The 22,565-nt window shown below is 40.3% G+C and overlaps 1 protein-coding gene across 1 annotated transcript in view; it reads left to right on the top strand.

Annotated features, from left to right (window-relative positions):
* The window catches only part of TMEM117 (transmembrane protein 117), a 437,355-nt gene that overhangs the window by 67,030 nt on the left and 347,760 nt on the right, over positions 1 to 22,565 (top strand). The window contains exon 2 of the mRNA XM_029955779.1: positions 13,115 to 13,247. Coding sequence (XP_029811639.1) covers positions 13,115 to 13,247 — 133 coding nt within the window. The remainder of the gene's footprint in view (positions 1 to 13,114; positions 13,248 to 22,565) is intronic.

Genomic DNA, 22,565 nt, shown 5'->3' with positions numbered 1-22,565 from the left:
GTGCCTCTAACTAGGGGCGGCGAAGTTTCAATCAGAAAATCTGCCCAGTTACTGAAATCACAATTACCAAGTGGCATGAAAATAGGAGAACTAACCCCAGTCTCTGATCCACTTAGGTCAAGCAGTCAAGTGCACACATTTTCAAGCAGGGGAAGCAGGGTCCCTATAGGCCACACAGCACTGCACCCCAGTCTCCCAGGACCTTTGTTCTTTTGTCCTGATCCTCAAATGGGGGGAGGGCCAACCGTTATCCAGGGTAGTGCCTTCCTAGACAAGGCTAGGGACTTTGCGATTACATACGCTCCCCCGGAGGCTTTGCCGTCACAGTGGAATCACCTCTGCAGGCTTTTTGGCTGGAGGGGCCCCAACATTGTTTCTGAGAAGGTCAGTGGTTGGGTATAGTTCTTATCTTTGTTCCTCAATAGGGAAGCCTTGCTCCCCCCCTTTGGTTTCTTTTAGGCTTTTTTCTTTATCTTTGATTTTTGTGTAGCTTGAAAATGATATGTCTAGATGTAGGATTTTTTGTTTTGTTTTGTTTTGCATTTATCCTCTTGGTGTTTCTTGAGATTCCTAGATCTGTTACTTGTTAATGCTAAAGATTAATTTGGGGGAAATACTCAGTCATTATATTTCTCCTCTCTCTTCTCCTTCTAGTATCTTCATTAGACATACGTTACATCCTTTCTAGTTGCCTCAGAGTACTTAGATGGTCTCTTCTATCCATTTAGGTCTTTTGTTTGTTTTTCACTTTTGGAAGTTTCTATTGAGACATCTTTGAGTTCTGAGGTTCTTTCTTCAGCCATGTGTAGTCTATTAATAAGCCCAACAAAGGTATTCTTAATTTCTAAGTTATATCTAAATTGCAGTGCTTATCTCCAGCATTTCTTTATGGTTCTTAGGAAATCCATCTCCCAGCTTACATGGCCTGTCTGTTCTTGGATGCTGTCTGCTTTATCCATTAGAGCCCTTAGCTTATTAATCATTGTTTTAAATTCCTGCTCTCATAATTCCAATATCATTGCCATTCCAGTTTCTAATGCTTGGCTTGTCTCTTCAAATGGTGTTTTTTGTTTTCCTTTTAATATGCCTTGTAATGTTTTCTTGACAACTGAACATGATGTACCAAATAAAAGGAACACTTTAGCAATGTGGTGGTGAGGTATAGGGGAAGAGAAGTGTCCTGTGGTCCTGTGATTAGATCTCAGTCTTTTAGTGAGACTGTACTTCTGGTCTGTTAACTTCCTAAGTACTTCTCGGTCACCTCTCTCTACTTTCATTGGAAAGGATGGCTAGAAGGCAGAGAAGGACAGAAACCATATGTTTGCACTCATAGGTCTAGTAGGAAAACAGGAGAGACCTAATGGAGAACCAGGGGGAGCGGAGGAGGGAGAGAGAGTTGGGGGGAGAGAGGGATGCAAAACTTGAGAGACTATTGAATGCTGAGAATGAACTGAGAGTTGAAGGGGAAGGGGGAGGGGGGAAAAGAGATGGTGGTGATGGTGGAGGGCACTTAAGGGGAAGAGCACTGGGTGTTATATGGAAAACAATTTGACAATAAAATATTATGAAAAAAAAAAGGAAAGGATGGCTAGAGTGGGCTGGAGTTGGATTATTTCTTTTCTTCCAGGTCTGTCAGGCTTTGCTAGAACCTCAGCAGGTCAGCTCTGGTTTCTCCAGTATTTACTGTGGGATCCTTTTAGAGGTAAAATTTACAAAAGCATGAGGTCTCCACTATGGCTGTGCCTTTGAGTTTTTAGCTTTCAAACTTACCTACATTGATCTTCCAACAATTTGTTTATTACAGTTCACAATTTCTTACCCCAGTGCTGATTCCCAAGGCAGTTTTTACTTGCCGGTTTCTGCTGTGGCAAACTCCTTCTGTTTGCCGGTCTGTCTCTCCAGTCTTGAGTGGCAGTAGTCTGCCCTGTGTCCTCACTTCTCTTACAGGTCCTAGGAGAGTTATTCATGTTAAAATCTGTTCAGCTTCGTACTTGTGATTAGGATGAAGTGATGATTTCCATGCGTCTTATATATGGAAGTGGAAACCTGTTATGAATTTTTCTATCTTTATTTAGTAAGTTTAAAAATGGAATGGGTAGAGAAAATAGCAAGTTTGTGAGTAGAAGAAACCAGTCTGAGTTAGAGGACTTATGGGAAGCTATGAATGAAAACCAAGTTCAAGATAGAAAGGAAGTTTAAGAGACCTGGATACATAAATGCAGATAATAGAAATACTAGATTTTGGTGCCTGGCTTGGTTTTGCTTCCCTAGCATTTATGGTTATGGGAGGTTCAGACCCTCCTGTCCCTTCTACCCCATGAATGATCAGGGGCTTCTGTGCATGGATCAGCCTCTAGGGGACTAGTCTTGACAACTTAATGCTTCCTTTTTAGATGGATTAATAGGATGCTGGAGATTAAATGAAAACTTAATTTTTTTGAAAACTTATTTTTAAAGTGAATTATTGTTTTTCAAAACTGATACCAATATAATGATGAAGACAAAAATTATATGAATAGCTGTGATTTTATTAATTTTTTTAAGAATAGGGAGCGATGTTTTCTGTTGTCTATTTTGAAATACAAAATTGTGATAATAACTACAACATCTAACATTTCAGAACATATTTCATAAATTTTTACTTTTTTGATGGGTTTTGATCTTAAAAATGCTGCTTAGTATGATTTCACATGTGTAAACCTGGAAGATATAGAGCAAATTGATTTTCATTAAAATAATAGAATATTATAATATGTATGCATAAATTAAGTATGCTGCTAAATCTTCTCTTGGGCTACAAGCTAAGTTGTAATGTTAATTTAGTCTTCTATTCAGTGGCTGTTTTTTTCTTTAACAGGAAAAGTAGATAATAATGAATACTTTTATTTCCTTTGGGAACCATAATTTTTCCTCTTGAGCAATAGTAAGCAATTTAAGTCAGTTAATCCTAAAAATAGTCTAATAGGAAGACCCATATTATTATAGTAAAGTACTTAGCCTCTCTCAATAAAATGGAAGGTTTTTTACTGCTTTTTCTGGGGAGAATTATTTATATCAATATGTGTTTATTTAGTAGATATGTATTTTACTATAAATTTGTAATATGTACACTTAAAAGTTATTTTTAAATATTTATTTTTGAGAGAGAGAGAGACAGACAGACGGACAGACAGACACATCATGAGAGCAAGGGAGGGGCAGACAGAGAGACCCAGAATCTGAAGCAGGCTCCGGGCTCCTAGCTCTTAGCACAGAGTCCGATGTGGGGCTCAAACTCACAAACCCTGAGATGATGACCTGAGCTGAAGTCAGACGCTCAACGGACTGAGCCACCCAGGCGCCCCTTCAGAAGTTTGAAGTTGACATTGTACTCTAGGTCTGAAAACGCCATCATTTATACTGCGTATCTAACCATGGTCGTATTTTTTTGTTCTTTTTAGAACTTCTTTCGAATTACATATTATAACACATATTTGTACTATTACATGGGACTATATATCAATTCTCAATATTTGGTTTTCTGTCAAATTCAGTGAATAACATTTTATGTGTAGGCTCCCACTCCTAATATGAAGGAAAACCATCTGTTCAGTATTTTTTTAAGTCTCTTTTTACACTGAAATAACAAGACTTGATCTGAATATTAATAGAATGGTACCCTTAACACACGAAGGTTTTATGATCTTATATGTATTATATAATGCTGCATTTGTCTTAACTAGAACATCCTTTTTCCCTAATGATATTCTGGTGTGTTTTGTTAGATAATTTTCTTTCTTGATATTCCGTCTGTGGACTGTCTTATTTTATTTTTATTCTGTTGCCATTTTTCAACTAGTAAATCTTAAAAATATCATATCATATCATGTTCTTGTAAACTAGAAATGAACACAAATCAGCCATGAATACTTTGTATACTTATTGTAGTCTAATTGGAAGTGAAGTTCAATTAATATTGAAATTCTTTGATTCAATTTCTCTTTATCCTTTATTTTCTTATTCTAGACATAAATAGGACTTACATTATTGTCAAGTCTTCTCATATTTAAAATGTTAAATATTAACTTGGCCTTTAAGTAATCTTATCAGTGTGTTGCTTTAGATTCATTCTGTGCATTAGAGGCATACAATGATAGATAAAACATAAGGAGGAACATTTTCTCTTTTTCTCTCAATAGGTGAGGATTTCTCTTTTTAACTTAAAGTGTGTTGAGCTAGCATACTACACTAATCTCTCACTGACTAAACAAATCCTATAATCCTAGAGTTGGGTGGGATCTTAAAAGTCATTTAATCCAGCCCTTTAAACTATACCTGGCTGGTGGCCATTCCTTCTTGTCTGCACTGAAAGGAACTTATTACTTCCTGAAAGAGTACATCCTTTAAGCTCTTTCTAGGACACTAATACATGAAATATTTAACAATGAAGATAACCACCTAGAAGAGATCATCTCTACCTGGCATTAAAAAAAAATGTTTCGCTTTGAGAAAGAGATACAGAGTATGAACAGGGGAGAGGCAGAGAGAGAAGGAGACAGAATCCAAAGCACAATCCAGATCTGGGCTGTTAGTACAGAGCCTGATGCCAGGCTCGAACCCACAAACTGCGAGATCATGACCTGAGCCAAAGTCAGATGCTTAACCAACTGAGCCACCCAGGCACCCCAGTCTGCCTAGCATTTTAAAGCTCACAGGAAATGCAGGAGTTAGTTGAGAGACAGAAGGAAGAGTGGCCTGGAGGGTTCAGCATGAGTATAAGAAGCTGAAATCTGTTTGGTGTTGGTGGGACTAGAGTGGGGAGGGTAGGTGGTGGTAAGAAAGGAGTGGTAAGCTTGGGTCAAATGAAGCGAGGCCTTCTGTACCACTTGAATTACAGTGGGGGAATGGTGATCATTGATTTTAAGTGAAGGAACAATGTAACTACATCTGTATTTCAGTTTAGATCTATTAGCTCTCTGGAGGTTGGATTTGGGATGGGAAAGATTGGAGTGAGGAAGACCAGTGAGGTGGTTGTAATATTCCCATGGAGAGACAATGAAAACCCAAATTATGAGAGAAGAATATGGATGTAAGGTCATAAAATAATATGACTGTTGATCGAAATGGTAGATATACAGAAAATATCAAGAATGAGCTCTGTGTTATTATGTTAAAAATAATAAGATAATAAAGTTAGAAGATGGAGTGGATTTAGGGATAGAAAGGGTCAGATTAGATGTAGGGGTGGAGATTTTGAATCCATTTTGTATACTGAGTTTGAATTGGCAGTAGGACATTCAGGAGGAGAGTGAGCAGTTGACTCTTTCAGTCTGAAGCTGGGGAGATGTCTCTGCTGGAGATACTGGATTTTAACCCACAGCAGAGGTGAGATCATGCAGTGATATGAGAAAGACAGAAACTGAGGACAGATCATCAGATCATGGGGAACATTATCATTTATGGGGAAAGTAGAAAGAAGAGATGCCCAAAAAGGTGACTGAGAATAATAAGGAAAATAGAAAAAGAGCAAAGAGTATTTGGTGGTAAAGAAGCCAAGGCAGTTAGTGTCAAATGGGTAAGAGTGGACAGCTGCCATATGGGTGCAGAGATGTCCTGTAAATTTAAGGCCAGCGTGTTTCTACCGGATTTGTCAACGTGGGAGTCTTCAACATTTGCCAGAACAACTTCAGTAGAATGTTTGCATTGCAAGTAAGATCCTTGGGGGTGGGCATGATGCATACTACTTTTTTGTGAAGTCTGGACAAGGAAGAATGGGTGGTAGTTCAAGGACACGAGGTCAAGAAAGCTCTGCTTTTACGATGGACTTAAGAGGCTTTAGAGGCAGAGGGAAGAGAACCAGGAGAGAGGGAGAGACTGGAAATACAAAGAAGAGAACGGATGGCTGATGGACCAGGGCCAAAAGAGCCGGGGGTGGTGGGTATGGTTTTAGGAAGGCATGGGCGGGGCGGAGGGGGTGTCCTTTTGTGGGATGAGCACTGTATCCTTTCAGAAACAAGGGAAGGAAGTGTGAATGGAAAGTGGATGCATGTGAGCGGCCAGGAAGTTGAAGGAAATCATGTTTGGTGGCAGCAGTTTTCCTTGCGGTTGGGACCAAGATCATATCCTTAGAGTGAAGGAGGCTTAGTAGGAGCTTTGGGGTAAAATTTGAAATGGGTGCTGAGGAGAACAGGAAAGAGATTGACAAGTACCAGGAAAAGTACTAATGTGTGGTGCTGTGGTCGCTGCTGAAGGTCGGGGTCATGATTATGTAGTGAGTTACTGAATCAACTTGTGTAAGTTTGTTTCCACAGCAGCTGACCAAACTCAGAGAAAGTGAACTGTAGAGTTGAGTTAGAGTTGGGGTTTCACAGGGCAAGTGTAAGACAAGTATGGAGTGCACAGGAAACAAAGGTGTTGAGGAAAAGAAAGTTTGATAAGAAAACAGAAGTTTCATGCTAGATAGGAGGAAGTAGAGGTCAGGAGGTGGCTAAATAAAATGCGGAGGAGGTCAAGATCAAAGAACTGATGGGTTCCATAGGACTCAGAGGGTGGGTGTAATTGCCAGATCTGCAGAGATGCAGGAGTATACAGGAGAATATTGTTTATTCATTTATATGCTATTGTTCAATATTGTATCCCTTCATTGTTTACCAACTGGACAGATATTTATCTAAGATGTGCTATGTGCCAGCCCATGGCGATACCAGTGGTGAAGAAGACTGATACAGGTCTCATTGTGTTGCAGTTTACAGATGGATGTGCAACACACAAGTCGACCATAAATTATGCGAAGTCTTGGGCCTTAGGTGTTCTGAGGTTGAGCTGCGTGAGTGGTGGCCTCAGTGCCAGCAAGATGTATTTTCCCTCATCTGTTACTTATCGAATTTTTCTCTTGGAAAATATATGCCCTTTCTTATGGGCAGGTCTTAATTTTCCTTCTAGAATCTCCCCATCAGTATTTAATTTAATGGAGCTGTTTTTACCATATATTCTGCTGACACTAGAGATGTAAGGAAAGACCAGCAAATAAAGAGTCCATGTGGGCCATTTTAAGCCCCATTTTTTCCCTTCTCTTGGCCTGTGATCTATTGGTCATCTTGTACCTGGTAAGATAACATTAGCTTCGGTAGTAAAAGTCTCCAAAATATATAATGAGTGCATCTCAGTTGAATTTGTCACTTATATAAAGCCTAAAACCTGGAAGGTGCTTCTGTTCTAAGTAGCGATTCAAGGACCCAGGGATCTTCTATCTTATGGTTCTGCCTTTTTTGACAATGTTTCCCAAAGTTGATTTGCATTTGCAGATCAATGTGGTATTAGGTAATTAACTTAATCTGGCTCTGGGAGTTTAGTACGTGACATAGGCTTAGCGAATCATTGCTTTTCATAACTGTGCCAGTGTTGATTGGTTCAGGACCCAAACAAGAGCTCAGTAGAGTGAATTACGTAACTTTCTTTAGAAATAGTGAGGCAAAAGCATTATGTTTTCCCCCCTGGACAAAAGTGAAGACAGATTACTCAGGGTTGCTACAGTCATCTTGGGACTACAGAGGGTATGTATGAACATGTTGGGGGAGCTGGGTATGGTGGGACCTCACTCCGAAGAAAACGAGGCTAGGAAATGAAGGTAAATCAAACCTTGGTTACATTGTGTGACTGCTGGGTCAAGTCTTGCTTCAAGTCATTGCATTCCTTTAGTTAAACTAAATCCACAGTATTTTCTGAGCATATATGTTAAGGAGAAGATTAATTTTGTGCTTCTTTAGGGAACACACGTGTTTGTTAGAAAGTATGAGAAATCAGTAAAGAAAGACCCTTATATTTTGAAGCCGGTTTTCACTTTTTTCCTCCTCTCCTCCCTCCCATCCCCTCCCCTTGACTTCCTTCCCCTTCCCTCGCCTCCTTTCCCCTCCCCTTCCCTGCTTTCCCCTCTTTCCCCTCCTCTCCCCTTCTTTTCCCTCCTTCTCTCTCTCTCCCTCTTTTTCCTTCTCTCACCCCTTTTCTGTCTTTCTTTCTCTCTCTCTCTCTCTCTCTCTCTCTCTCTCTGTTACTTGCAACAGAGAACATTATTACCGGTATGAGGGATGCCTGCTATTCCAACTTTAAGTACCTTAGATTACATTTTTTCTTATGTATGTATCCATTAAGTACGTACACATATACATTATGTGTATGGTTGGCCATCACATACTATAGGAGGTTTTGGAGCAGTAAGCTTCATGGATAGTACTGTTCTGTTCATTTCAGCTTGACGTTTCTTGAGGAAAGTACCACCTTCATTTGTCCAGGATCTGATGTGTAAAGCCACAGCTTTCCCTTTATATTAAATATAAAGGGAAAATACATTAAATATATTATATTTATTAATAAATATATTTAAAAATATACTAAATCTGGCTCTGAGTTCCTGCTTACCAGGATGAGCAGAGTACAATATTGGTAATACTTTACCTTACCTTTTTTATCTCTGAAGTCCCAAGGCTATAGAGGTCCTGAAAACAAATCCTTCATCTGCTCCCTGATTTACCTGCTTCCTGCTTCTACCTGCTCCCTGCTTCTTCTAATGCTGCTTGGGTGATGGTCTTCAGCCACCTCTTTGGCACAATGGTGCTGTTGGTTTGGAAAGATGGTGTTGTTTTGAAACCTTGGGAATTTCTCAGGTCAAATCTGAAACCAGCCCCTATACATGGAGGACAACAAGAGACAAAAAACAGAGGCAGGCCCCTCCAGATTGGGAGCTGGCAGTTTTAATAAGCAAGAAAACATGTATGAGGCTTGCCTTTGGCCGCCAAAAACAAGTAGATCTCTGCACTTGCCTGCTACAGTCTTAATAAATTCACATAGTGGCCTTAACTGAGTTCAGTCACTTACGCCATTTAGACAGTTTAAGTAATGCATTGCTCTCTCAGGCGTACATCCTTGAAAACAGGCCCCACCTGCACATAGAATGTGCATTCCAACGACAGGGGAAAGGGAAAGGAATGTCCAATTCTCTGGGTCTAGCTTGACGGTCAACCGGTGATCATGTCTTCTTGATGACCTCCTCCAACAGTTGGTTGGAATCCTACTCAGGCTGTTGTGTTCCTGACGGAGGTTGGCGGCTGCCTATTGACTTTATTCCCCTGGGGCTAGCTCAGTCTCCTTGCCTGACTCCACTGCCATGACCCGTGATACTTCAGCTTTCAGCAGCATGCACGTAATCACATCGAAATGGTGTTCTGCTGCCTTGGAGGTCTAAATCTTTGTATCCTTATGAACGTAGGAGCCCTCACTCTATCAAGTCCCTTGCTGTAACCAATTCCCAGGGTTACCCTCATCTCTTACGTGGAAGCATAGACACTTTATCTCTCTGAGATTGTTTATTTATTTGTTCAGGACCTCCTCGTGAGAATCACATGTGAACAAAAGGGACCCAGAACTCAAGGTAAACGTTGAGTTATGAGGTAGAAATGGAATATTCCTTTTTATTTTGCCAATGAGAACAGAGAAGCAAAAATCTCCCAAGAAACCAAGTTATTTCTCTTAAAAAACTTTTTTTTTAAGTTTTATTTATTTTTGAGAGAGAAGGAGAGACAGCATGAGCAGGGGAGGGTCAGAGAGAGGGGGAGACACAGAATCTGAAGCAGGCTCCAGGCTCTGAGCTAGCTGTCAGCACAGAGCCCAACGTGGAGCTCGAACCCACAAACGTGAGATTGTGACCTGAGCCGAAGCCAGATACGGATGCTCAACTGACTGAGCCACCCAGGTGCCTCTCCATAATTCTTATTACATGTGTCTCTTTTTGTTTCCTACTACATACGTAGGGTTGTCATATTTTTTTAAATATGTTTGTAGATCATTAATCTTGTTAGAATTTTATGACATCTTAGTGGTCCTGAAACGACTGTATTTTCAGGAATAATTCTGAGGTTTTAGACCATTTTAGTTGACTTTAACTGGCATTTGTAACAGCCTGTCCCTGTGTCTTCCAATACATAGATCTACCATCTTTTTTTTTTTTAAGTTTTTAAAAAATGTTTATTTGTTTTTGAGAGAGAGAGAGAGAGAGAGAGGGAGGGAGGGAGAGAGAGAAACACCAGGGGAGGGACAGAGACAGAGGGAGGCACAGAATCTGAGGCAGGCTACAAACTCTGAGCTGTCAGCACAGAGCCCAGCGGGGGCTTGAACTCATACACTACGAGATCATGACCTGAGCCGAAGTTGGTTGCTCAACCAACTGAGCCACCCAGGCGCCCTCAGACTTGTGGGCCGTCTTAATGCTTCTGCTTGTTCTAAGAGTCATTTTACAATTACTTTGGTCATATATATATCAAAAGTGATGGTCCATACAATCCAAGACAGATTTTATTAATAATGTAAATATGCACTCATATTTACAAATATATCTGTGACTAAAGTAAAAGTCACTTATGACTGTCAGCAACCTACCCACCCTCTTCATAATGCCTTTTACTATTGTTGACCTATAAGGACTGTCCTCACTCAGTTATTTACGAAACCCCTCTAAAGGAAAGTATTGTAAAATTCTGAATTCTGTGGCCTATAGAGAAAGTGGCACATAACTTACGACTCCGACCAGTACACTTAAGAAAGGAAGGGGACGTTATTAATAATTATGTCAGGACAACAGTTATAAGCCACGACTGTCACAGTCAAACCAAATTTTTGGTTATACTACAGGGTGGAGGCAGCACACTTCCATGTGACATCTTCCAGTAACACTGAGGTCCTTGATTTGATTAGCCGGCATGAGAAGTCACAGAGACAGTGGTCAACTGATGGCCATCCAGACATATATATTTCTAGCATTAGGATGTGCAGTGAGTTCACCTTGAAGTAACTTATGGAAAATTTTTATAATGTGATTTAACTCAACATTTGAGTCACACCCGTTCTGCCTTTCACATATTGAAGCTCTTTTATTGTGCGTTGCAAGTGAATTTCAGGCAATGTTAACCTGCCATTTTGTTCTAATGACTCTAATGACTGAAATTAGTGCCAGACAATGAGCTTGGCAATGACAGCATAAATGGTACTGTCACATTCCCTTTTTTACTAAGTTTGTGTTATTTCAGCCAGTGTACACTTAACCCACAGTGTTTTATTTGCAAAGCACTCGTCACTCACCAGAATTATGATTTGACTTTTAAAATACATCCATTCGTAATTTTCGGACATATGCATGTGTTGAGAAGGAAATTCACATTTCAATTTTCAAAGAACTCTAATTACTTGTCTTTGCTATTCCTCATTATAAACTGCTGAATTAAATAAATCTTCGTTTGAAGCTGAAAGGACTTGCAGCAAAGGGAACCTTGAACAAAGAGAGCCTGTGAGTCTAAAATAAGATCACATTTTCATTAATCACCCAAATAATGATGGACTTTAAACACCTTCATGCCGTGCTCTCATCTGTCTCTCTAGTACCTAGAACCATGGCTGACGTGTCATCAGAACATATTCAATATTTGTTCAATGAATGAATAATATTCTTTAGAGTTTGCTTTAAAATATTCATGGCATGAGTTTTTTATTCTCAAGCATTCTATGCTTCATATATATTTATCATGTTTCTGACAATGTATTGTGTGGAGAATTGCAAGTCTCTGGCTTTCCATAATTGTTCATTCAGTTAATCAACAAGGTCTGTGGGGTTGTAACTTGCTGTACTAGTATAGTATTGTTGGCTTCAAGAGAAGGCTTTCCACATCCGTTTAGTTATGATTAGCATCCTTCCTGACTTTCAGGTTTGCCCTTTGCTTCTCTTGTGCAGGACAAGAAGCCAGATGATGTACCTAAATCTCCTTTTTCCCACCCTCTATTTAAAGTTTTGGCTAGGGCTCCAAATGAAAACTAAAAAATATCTGGTTTCCAAATGAAATCTAAAATGCTATTTTAATAAAGAGTGAGGTACAAGGAAAAGTTTAGTAATTGAATCTTGAAAGATTTCTTCCTATACTCAGTAACCTACATGAGAGCTACTGTCTATCCCGAGAGAGACAATTTCCAGATGGAAATATATATATATAACTTTGACATATCATGAATAAAAAGGGGATATTTTCTTTAGTGAGAAATTCTATTATAAGATTTTAGTCCTGCTCTATTTTAATTGTAGATCTTATAGGTGTATCATTGCCTTTATCGTTTTTAGGTAACTTTCTCAGGATCGGAGGTAAGTATCCTAGACAGAGTTTATCTTAGGAGAGGCCAGGGTGACCTACACTCAGTTTTTTCTTACTCTTGTGGTTTTTCATCTTCCTCACCTTTTAGGATATACTAATGCTCTCATTTCTCTTCTGTACCATAAAGCAAAAAAGGTTTCTGGGATTAATTCAGATCTTAGTAATTTTTACTTCAGTATTCATCTTAACATGTTTTCCCTCCTTGAAATATTTTAATTTTGGCATTCTGATTGTAGCATTTCTCTTTGTAAGTAGAATTTTAGGCATAAGGATGGAAATCACCTTTTGCTGGGAGCCACACCAAGCTCCGTCACACACATACATGCTGCCCCCCCCCCCCGCCTCGCCCCTTTGCACCTTCAATCCATCCACACACTTGTGCACAGGCCTGTATGCAGGTATGGATTTTTAGCTAAGAATAAGGCTATGTTGTATCTGGTGATAGAAGCTCGAGTTTCCCCTTTAAGTTTTCATGTACCTTCAACAGTTGGATCTTTGTGTATGTGAGGTCTGCCTTGGTTTTGTTGACTAGTTAGTATTAGGAGTGGGTGTAAGGAGGCAAAGGCAATTATCTTTACTGTTTACTGTAAGTAGTTTCTTTATACAAGAAACCAAGAACACATCTGTGAAATAGAAAATAGCGAATGGCAGAGCTCTAATTCATCTTGTTTCCATGGCGGCATAACGAGTTATTTCCAAACGCTTCCTGATTCTCATGTGAGTATCATTTGCTCCAGGATGATATGGGTGTTGTCTTGGACTTCAGCCATGATCATTTATTTACAAAAGACCAGAAGGGACGTTAACATAGTGTTTTGATCCATAAGGCAATTCTATGGCAAAGTCTTTGGAATATGGTGAGCTAATAGCGATTCAGTAAAATAAAGCAAAGATGTGTGAATTCTGAGTTACGATGTACACGGAATTTCTAATAATATTTTCTATTCCAGGTCAGTTGCTCCGGTTAAAAATGTTTCGAGAGGATCATGGGTCATGGATGACAATGTTCTTCAGCACAATTCTGTTCCTCTTCATATTTTCTCACATCTACAACACGATTCTTCTAATGGATGGGAACATGGGGTAGGTTTCTTTCCTGTTTTTACTGTGGTGAGTGTTATGTTTGAAATTCAAAGAGAATTTTTTTAGCTTGTAGTAGCCTCACCCTTCATGATAGTCACTTGTAAGTAAAGATAATCTGTGCATTTTTCTTGCTTAGGACATTTAGAGTCTTTTCTACAACCAGCTTATAGCGTTCCACCATGCTTACCTTGTGGATTTCCTTGTCCTTTAAGATTTCCCTGTGGGGTAGTTTGAGGGCAGGTAATAACAGTGACAGAGAGTATGAGAGTCAGGAAATCTTACTGACTTATTTGTACTCAGTAACACCGGACTCAGATGGAGGTCTCCAGCATTGCAGTCCCTTGGCTCTGCAGTGTCTGGTTAGATGGAAGTATTTGGTGTTCGTGGCATTTTTTGAAAAACTCTTGACGGTTTCAGCAGAGAGACATTTGCTATATACGGGTCGTCTTAAAAGTAGGCCCCACCCCGTACTAAATCCAGGGTTGTGATCTGTACTTACCAAATCACTAATCAAATCACCACGGCATGAAGATGTGCTAACAAGTTGATTGGAGATTTTTTTTAAGCTTCTCCAATTCTCTGTTTGCTCTTAGTAAGGTTTAAGAACAGAAAAGAAAGAGCAAGGCTTAGCTTACAGCACTAAGAATTAGATGAGCAACAATAATACACTACATTAGATATTGTTGTGCAATGAAATAGTTCCCAAGGAGGGTTTTCATCTGTCTGCCCCCTAGATTGGAAAGCTAGGTAATATCGTTTTCATCTAAATATAGGGGAGGCAAGGTTGTCAGCCAGGTCTTTACTGCAGTTGTTTTGATCTTGTGTACAGATTTTAGCCAGCACAAGGCTGAGAGGGATAGCTCAATTAAAATTTTTATTGTTTCCCCCACCATCAAAGGAGATGAACAGTAACAGGAAAGCAAGCATTTCACAGAGCTTTCTCTTTGGTACCAAGTGGAATGTGAAATTTAGATCAAATGTTCAGGCTTTAAGAAGCTGCTGAAATGCTTTGTTTGTAACTATTTCTTGGGGTTCGAATAATGCCATTTACTGGGTCTGTTTTTAAGTGATGGAGTCACAGACTCTAACCTGGGTGAGTCAGGGCAAGCCTCAGCCTTGGCGCTGTGCCTGTGGTAATAGAACAGGTATTGGGTAATGGTGCTTGGAATTACCCAACACGACTCTAAGTCTGTCAGAGAGGTGTGGTGTACTCTCAGCCCTGGGGCCAGAAGGGGGAGAGAGACCTATTAAAAACTTGCATTTTTTAAGCTATTGCTGAAAATAATACATTAACTAGTATTTAAAATAGACTGTCTTCTTGGAAGTTGACTTAATTTTTTTCTTTAATGGTGCTAAAGAGGTCTTCACTAACCAGAAGTGTTTATTTGGAGGGAAGAAGCATATTTAAAAGTAGGATGTTAGGTGCAGTAATAGAAAGCCCCTGGCACACTGTAAAGCACTCAGTAGCTAGTACTGAAATGCATCTTACAGAGGGCTAGCGGGTACTAACACTCAGTACCACTACTCAGTGAAACCTCACAATGACCCTAAGCAGTAGGCTTTTTAATTCTCTCCATTTTGCAGATCAGGAAACTGAGGACCAGAGATGTTCGGTCACTTACGTAAAGTTATGTTACAATTAAGTCTCTGTGTTAGACATTGACAGAGGAGGAGTTGGACTCTTAAGTCGTGGTTCTGGTAATACATCCTGCTCTTAGGCGGCACATGCTTGATTGCTGGTTGATTCTGTCACTCAGTCACTGTAAGTCTATTAGCTTTCCTTTGTATTTTTATCGTTCAAGCTGAGTTTGAAAATTGAAAGAGGTAGGAGGTAAATGGAGAAAATAAGAGAATTTATGTGCGTCTATTTTAACTAAAATGGGAAGTACTTCTCTTTTATTTTCAGACCAAATACAGTATTTCATATTCTTAAGAACTCTTGAACTCTCCAATATGCCTCATCCTTGTTCAGAAGGATCTTTTCCTGAGCAGACATCTTAGTGCGATCACTTTTTAATTTTTTTAAATTTAAATTTAAATATTTTTTAATGTTTTATTTATTTTTGATACAGAGAGAGATAGAGCATGAGAGGGGAAGGGGCAGAGAGAGAAGGACACAGAACTGGAAGCAGGCTCCAGGCTCTGAGCTAGCGGTCAGCACAGAGCCTGACGCGGGGCTCGAACCCACGAATGTGAGATCTGACCCGAGCCGAAGTCGGAGGCTTAACCGACTAAGCTACCCAGGTGCCCCTTAATTTTTTTAAAAATCCAAAGCAAGGGACAAATGGTTTAGTTCTACTAATAGAAAAATTAAATCACCGTTTATAAAAGGTATATTACCAACTTTAATGACACACGCCATTAGGGAAAATGGATGCATCTGTGCTTTGGGGTTCTGCCGGGCTGACCATGTTATCTGAGGCAGGGAATGATGGAGCCAGAGGGTGTGGAAAGAATGACAGGCATGTGGAGATCATGATCAACTAGGTTTACATCAGAGGACTGCTCGTGCTGGAGAGGAATCCTGGATTCTTTACAAGGAATCTGATTGGCATTGAGGCTTCCAGGGTGTCCTGGTTTGTGGCTTGGTTAGAATTCCTGGGGCACCTGGGTGGCTCGGCTCAGGTCAAATCTCACGTTCGGGGGTTCGAGCCCCACGTTGGGCTCTGTGCTGACAGCTAGCTCAGAGCCTGGGGCCTGCTTCCGATTCTGTATCTCCCTCTCTCTGACCCTCCCCCTTTCATGCTCTGTCTCTCTCTGTATCAAAAAAAAAAAAAAAAAAAAAAAAGAATTCCTAAAAGGATTCCCCAGAATGATTTGCTTTTATCCCAGTTTTAGGATTGGTTGTAAATTTAGGTTCAGCCAGAGTCCTTTGATCCCTCCTTATAGAGAACAAAACCCAGAGGCTTATCAGAGGGAGGCAGACCATAGCTCCTCAAGACGTTTAGCCGGAGCTGACTTGAGAAGAGTGTGGTTGCCCCTCCTGGTGCTCCCGTTGGAGCGGAACCCGGGGGCGCGCACCGGCTCTGCGGCATCAGCCGTCCCGGGAGGGCCCAGCTGAGAGGCAGTCCGGTGGAGAAGGAAAGCAGTAAGTTAGCTGGCCGGGCTCAAGGGACCAAGACTCAAGACAGTCCATGTGTCCTACCACTGTGAGGAGAGTCTCCCCACCATCGATTCTTTTTCCACTCCTTGACACCATGCCCCACCAAAACTGCTACTTTTGTAATTTCTTTTATGTTTTAAGTCATCAAGATGAAGTGAATTCGTCTTTCCATAAATGTTTGAGGTTGTGGGTCAGGATTCTGCTGTATTGAAGGCTCTTATCTTTGGCAGAGTTTTACATGTACACATTTTATGAGTAACTTCTTTTTTTACACACTGGCAGTCTAGGTAGGCGGTCCTCCTACAAAATCTTTAGGAACGACGGAAAATATAATGTAGCCTGATAGACTCTGCGTAGCTCTGCATAGCTGAGCTTACCCAGATGTAAGGAAAAACCCCAGAGGCCAGGGGTGCCTGGGTAGCTCAGCTGGTCAAGCGTTCAGTTCTTGGTTTTGGTTCAGGTCATGATCTCAGGGTTCTTGAGTGCAAGCCCCAAGTCAGGCTCTGTGGTGACAGTGCAGAGCCTGCCTGGGATTCTCTCTCCCTCTCCCTCTGCCCCTCCTCTGCTCATGCTCTCTCGCTCTATCTCAAAATAAATAAAATAAATTTAAAAAGAAAAAGAAAAATCCCAGGGACCAAAAATGAAGAAGGATCTGAAAACCAGGGCAGTAAGCCATGTAGTGACACTCCAGGAGGTCATAGGGGTCTGAGTTTAACTCTCATAGCAGGACCAGAGATTAGAATTTGGGCTCATTTTAGGTGAGAAATTGAAATATACACCGTTATCTTCAGTGGTTCTGCAGAGTGTTACAGACGACAGACTAGAAAACATATAACTACCAGCACAGACAGCAACTAGGAGGCTTGTCTGGAAGGCTGGGGTTTGCTTAGAAAAAATCTGAGGAATTCATAACCATAGGCATAGTTTTATGGTTTTAATATACATTTTCCTTGGGATTTTAGAACCCACCCCCTAATCCTTGGCCATTTTCTTCTCTTTTTAATGTTTATTTTGTTTATATTGAGAGAAATGGAAATTGCTAGTGCACATGAGTGGGGGAGGGGCAGAGAGAGAGGGAGAGAGAGAATCCTAGGCAGCCTCTGCACTTTCAGCGCAGAGCCTGATTCCGGGGTTTACACTCATGAACCATGAAATCATGACCTGAGCTGAAACCAAGAGATAGATGTTTAATGGACTGAATCAACTAGGTGGCCCCATTCACTTTTCTAAGTATCAGGTTCCTCTCACTGTTGGTGAGAATGCAAATTGGTATATCCACTCTGGAAAACAGTGTGGAGGTCCCTCAAAAATTTAAAAATATAATTACCCTAGACCCAACAATAGCACTACTAGGAATATATCCAAAGGATACAGGAATACCGATTCATAGGGGCACATGAATTGGGCACCCCAATATTTATAGCAGTGCTATCTACAATAGCCAAATTATGAAGAGCCCAAGTGTCCATCAGCTGATGAATGAATAAAGAAGATGTGGTTTATATATGCACAGTGTATATGTGGAATATTACTCGGTGATGAGAAAAAATAAAATCTTGCCATTTACAACAACATGGATAGAACTGGAGGTTATTATGCTAAAGGAAATAAGTCAGTCAGAGAAAGACAGATATCATATGTTTTCACTCATATGTGCAATTTGAGGAACTAACAGAAGACCATGGGGGAAATGAAAGGAGGGAAATAGTTTCAAGCACAGAGAGAGGCAAACCATAAAAGACTCTTAAGTACAGAGAACAAACTGAGGGTTGATGGGGGGGGGTGGAATGGGTGATGGGCATGGAGGAGGGTGATTGGGATGAGCACTGGGTGTTTTAGACAAGTGATGAATCATGGGAATCTATCCCCCAAACCAAGAGCATACTGTATACACGGTAAGCCAACTTGACAGTAAATTATAAAAAAAAATAATAAGTTTCAGATGCCTACTTTTCTCTGGAGACCCTCTCCCTGAATTTCCAGACTTCTGGAATTCCAAAAAACTTCTAAAATTCCTCTGGTTCATTATATAGAGCAAGTTAGTTCTCTTTCATCTCTACTTCTGTCCACTTTGATTTATCTGGGACGTTTCTCACCGTAACCAAAATCACATTAATGCATTTTGCAGTCGAAGAAACCAGGACCCCAAGAGGAATGTTGCTGTGTTCTTGGAATCCCAAAGGGGCTGCTGCCACCGCATTTCAGTTTTGTGTTGTTTTTAAAGTAGCAATTTCGACTGGGAGTGAAAAGGGAAGACACTCAAAGAAAAAGAGGCAAAGCATTCAGTTAAATTAAAAATTAGAGTTTTGTGGTAATCCCAGTCCCACAATATGCCACATTGTTCCCAAGTAGGACTGCAGCCTCAAGAAAGTGAGATAGTAGGAAAGAAACAAAACCACTTTCTTCCACAGTGATGGATTGCCTTGGTTAAAAATGATTCTAAAGACATCATTTATATTATTTTGTTTTATTTTATTTTATATTAATTTTTTTTAGAGATACAGAATACAAGCAGGGGAGAGGGGCAGAGGGAAGGAGAGAGACTCCCAAGCAGGCACCATGCTAAGCAGGTCCCATGATCCTGGGATCATGACCTGAGATGAAACTGAGAGTCAGACACTCAATCCACTGCGCCACCCAGGAGCCCCTAAAAATGATTCTCAATGGGGGCGCCTGGATGGCTCAGTCAGTTCAGTGTCCGACTTTGGCTTAGGTCATGATCTCATGGTTCATGGGTTTGAGCCCCGCATCAGGTTCTCTGCTGACAGCTCAGAGCCTGGAGCCTGTTTCAGATTCTGTGTCTCCCTCTCTCTCTGTCCCTCCCTTGCTCTCACTCCGTCTCTCTCTTTGTCTCGAAAATAAATAAATGTTAAAAAAAAAGATTCTAAATGACTCCTTCCTCCCTCAGTTATTTTGATTTCCTCTGTGTTCAACTAGGTATATTAAGGCCAATCCATTTAGAAATCTCTGTTTGACAGAAATAGGCGTGTTCCAGAGTCCACATTGTGGTCGTTAGTTGATTATTTTTCTTCAAGTTTTTATTTAAATCCAAGTTAGTATTACTTTGAGGTGTAGAAGCTAGTCAAGTTGAGATCTTTACTGACCAGAAACTGAGCAAGTCGTATAGGGCTGCAGTTTTTAGTGTTTAGACACCTTACACCGTATGAGACATCCTCGTTCTGAAGAACTTCTTAGTCATGGAATTTTTACGGCATCAAATGTAGAAGTCCCTAATTTAGGAAATGTTTGCCTGGACTTCTCAGATATCTCAGTTCCCCAAAGAATAACAGGTATAATGTGTAAGGAACGAAATGGTAGGAAAGCAAAGCCAGCACACCTCGGTTCTTTTCATAAAAAGATTCCAAAAACAGCCACTTGGTGGCAGCAAAAGGCATGTTTTCAGCATGGATTGCCTCACTGTTGCAGACAGGTTTTCTCTAAAGAGAATTTTTCTCCTTTTGAATTTCTGAAACTTGGGTTGCAATATTTACCTTCCTAACTGTTAATTGACTTTCTGAAGAAATGCACCTAGTGATCTCTATTATAAGCACCTATTTTGTGATGCACTTGGCCCCTTTTTTTATTCTAAAACAAGTTTAAATAACAGTATATTTAAACACATATATGCACGCACGTGTGCACACACACATACATGTTTATAGACTTATTCGGGTATTACAAGGATAAATATTGTGTTTAGCACTGAGAAAATTAGACACTTGGCAGACTGATAAAATTTCCTCTGTGAACTGGATTAAATTTCCACAGAGTGCATCCTATTTAAGAAGAAGCTGACGTTTTCTAGTATTAATGACAATGCTTTCTTTTTCCTAATACACATCTTTTTCTGGAGAAGTGCTACAAATATTAATTAATACATTAATATGTGTTAGGTGTTGCAGAGACAAAAATCGAGAACCAAGACAAAGTGATTCAGGCAAGTTTGAAAATAAATATCAGTGTTCATATTCAGAATCTGGAAAAAAATGAAGATAAGAATTAGGTGATGGATGTGATGAAAACAGAATAGATTGTCTCTGTTCTGTTTCTGATCAGTTTTCGTAAGACCTTATGTGGCATACTCATTAAATATCTGGGTGTGGTGAGCACAGTCAGTGGATGTGCTGTAAGGTGACAAGTCTAGGAGTGGTGACAGGAGGGAATATTTAAAATAGACACTTTCCTAAAATCTAAGATGCATGGCTTTTATGTGCAGAGGGAACAGCAAAAGCAAGCAAGCAAGAAGGAATAGGAAAAATAACCAAGCAAGAGACTGGTACAGCCTTGGCTACAGGCTGGATGAAATGGTTCAAGCGCTAATGCTCTCTCAAGGGTGTGTGCAAAGCTGACCTAGACCTTAGCCTCCATGATCTTATCTTTATTTTGTAAAGAATGACTGTTACTCTGGTCCATCAGGATGTCCATATGTACTATCAGAGAAGACTGATTTATAGCTTTAGTTCCTGTTTCTGGAGATCTAGGTTTTGGCGCATTATTTTTCCCAAAGCTGAGTTACACTTTAATGGAATAATTCAGGGTGAAATCTCACTTCATGCAGTACTTTTTATTTTCATTCCTAAGTCCACTATTTTTAAAACCTTCACTAATGCTTTCAGATTCCTTACTCCAACATTTTTTTTTTTCATTTTCTTAGTCACCACTGATTTCGATAGCAGCAGCCCTGGTGCAGGTTTCTTTCTGTTAAGATCCATGACTTTCGCTTGCTGATGTGGTTCAAGTACCAAGTTGGTGATCTGCTACCATTGTTTACACTGGTAGCTTCGTTCCAAGGAAGGATCATGTGTGTGTGTGTTTTGCTGCTTTTAAAGGTGCTATATTTATTTTTGGAGATGGCCAGAAAAAATTCAAATGGTCTTTCGTAATGTTAAACACTACAGTTTTTGTATGACCAAAAATAACAAAATTATTAATGTCCAAAATTATCCATTTAAATGATAGTAAATGAAAAAAAGAGATCTATTGTTTCCCAAGGGGTGGGCATATAAGGACAGAGGAAGGATGCAGTCCTTGGGCAGGGTTTAGAAGTGGGGTGGGGAGAAGGCTTGGCTGGAAGTATTCAAGTCTGCAAATACTTGAGTCAATAGCTGAAAAGGTTGATGGGCTGCTAATAGGAGGCTGAATGCAAATTCTGCTGGAGCGGTGCTTTAAATAATTTGTTGGCTTCATTCATAATTAGGCTAAACATTGACTTGCTTGTACGATTAATTCACAATAATAGCACAATTAATTCCTAAGGCTGGGACCAAGGGGCCTCAGCTGGTTGCTGAGAATGGGCTAGAGAGAAGAAAAGCTGGAAATGAATGGTTGGGTCTGGTCTAGGGGACTGACCCAGTGGGGCGCTGGAGGGAGGGAGACAGGCTTGGTGAGAGAGAAAGGGATGGAGGGATGGGAGAAGGGAGTGAGAGGGGGTGGCTAGGGGCAAGGGAGAGGGAAACTTGTTTAGCCAGAGGCAGTATAGCAGTAGGGCACAGTTTGCTGCTTTTAATAGTATTGGTTTCACATTACTTGGGCTTGATATTACAAAGGTAAAACAGCACAGCACACCCAAATTATCACAAGTTTACTGTTAGCGTTGTCTAAATTGATGAAGTTTTAAAACACCAATGAAAAACACAATCGATGTTGCATCATTATTACTGTGTGCGAGTGCGTTACTATCTGTCCAGAATCGACATTGTTTTGACACACCTAAGAGGTGTTCCATGATCCTTGTTTATAGTTGCTTATTTCAACTCTCTCATTAAATAGTTTATTAGCTTGTTACAGGGGAAAAATTCAAATGCAGGAATTGGAAGATGTGGATTTTAGCCCCATGTTAGCTACTCACTGGCGAAAATAACTTGCCAAAGTTGGACCTTTTCTCTTTTTTAAGATATGGGTTGCTGTCATAGGATTGTTCCTAGGTTTGCTCTTATCAGCCTCATCATTATTGTTATTAATCTTGGGGAAATGCATGCTTCTAAGGTGGAGAAACAAATTCAGCATCATCTCAGTTGCCGTTGGCTTTGCTTTGTATGGAGAGCAATGTGTTGTCTTAGAAATAGCGTGGACTTTTGTGCTGACACTCTTCTGCTATGTGACCCCCGGCAAACTTCGCTCTCTCAGCCTCATTTCCACGGGTATTGGTACTACCTTAGGTTGTTGTGACAATCAGAGAAGGCAGAGTGTACAGAGAGATTGGTATGCTGTCTACC

This window comes from Suricata suricatta, chromosome 10 (genome assembly GCF_006229205.1).
Source record: "Suricata suricatta isolate VVHF042 chromosome 10, meerkat_22Aug2017_6uvM2_HiC, whole genome shotgun sequence".
NCBI lineage: Eukaryota > Metazoa > Chordata > Mammalia > Carnivora > Herpestidae > Suricata > Suricata suricatta.
This window is presented reverse-complemented; position numbering and strand designations above follow the sequence as displayed.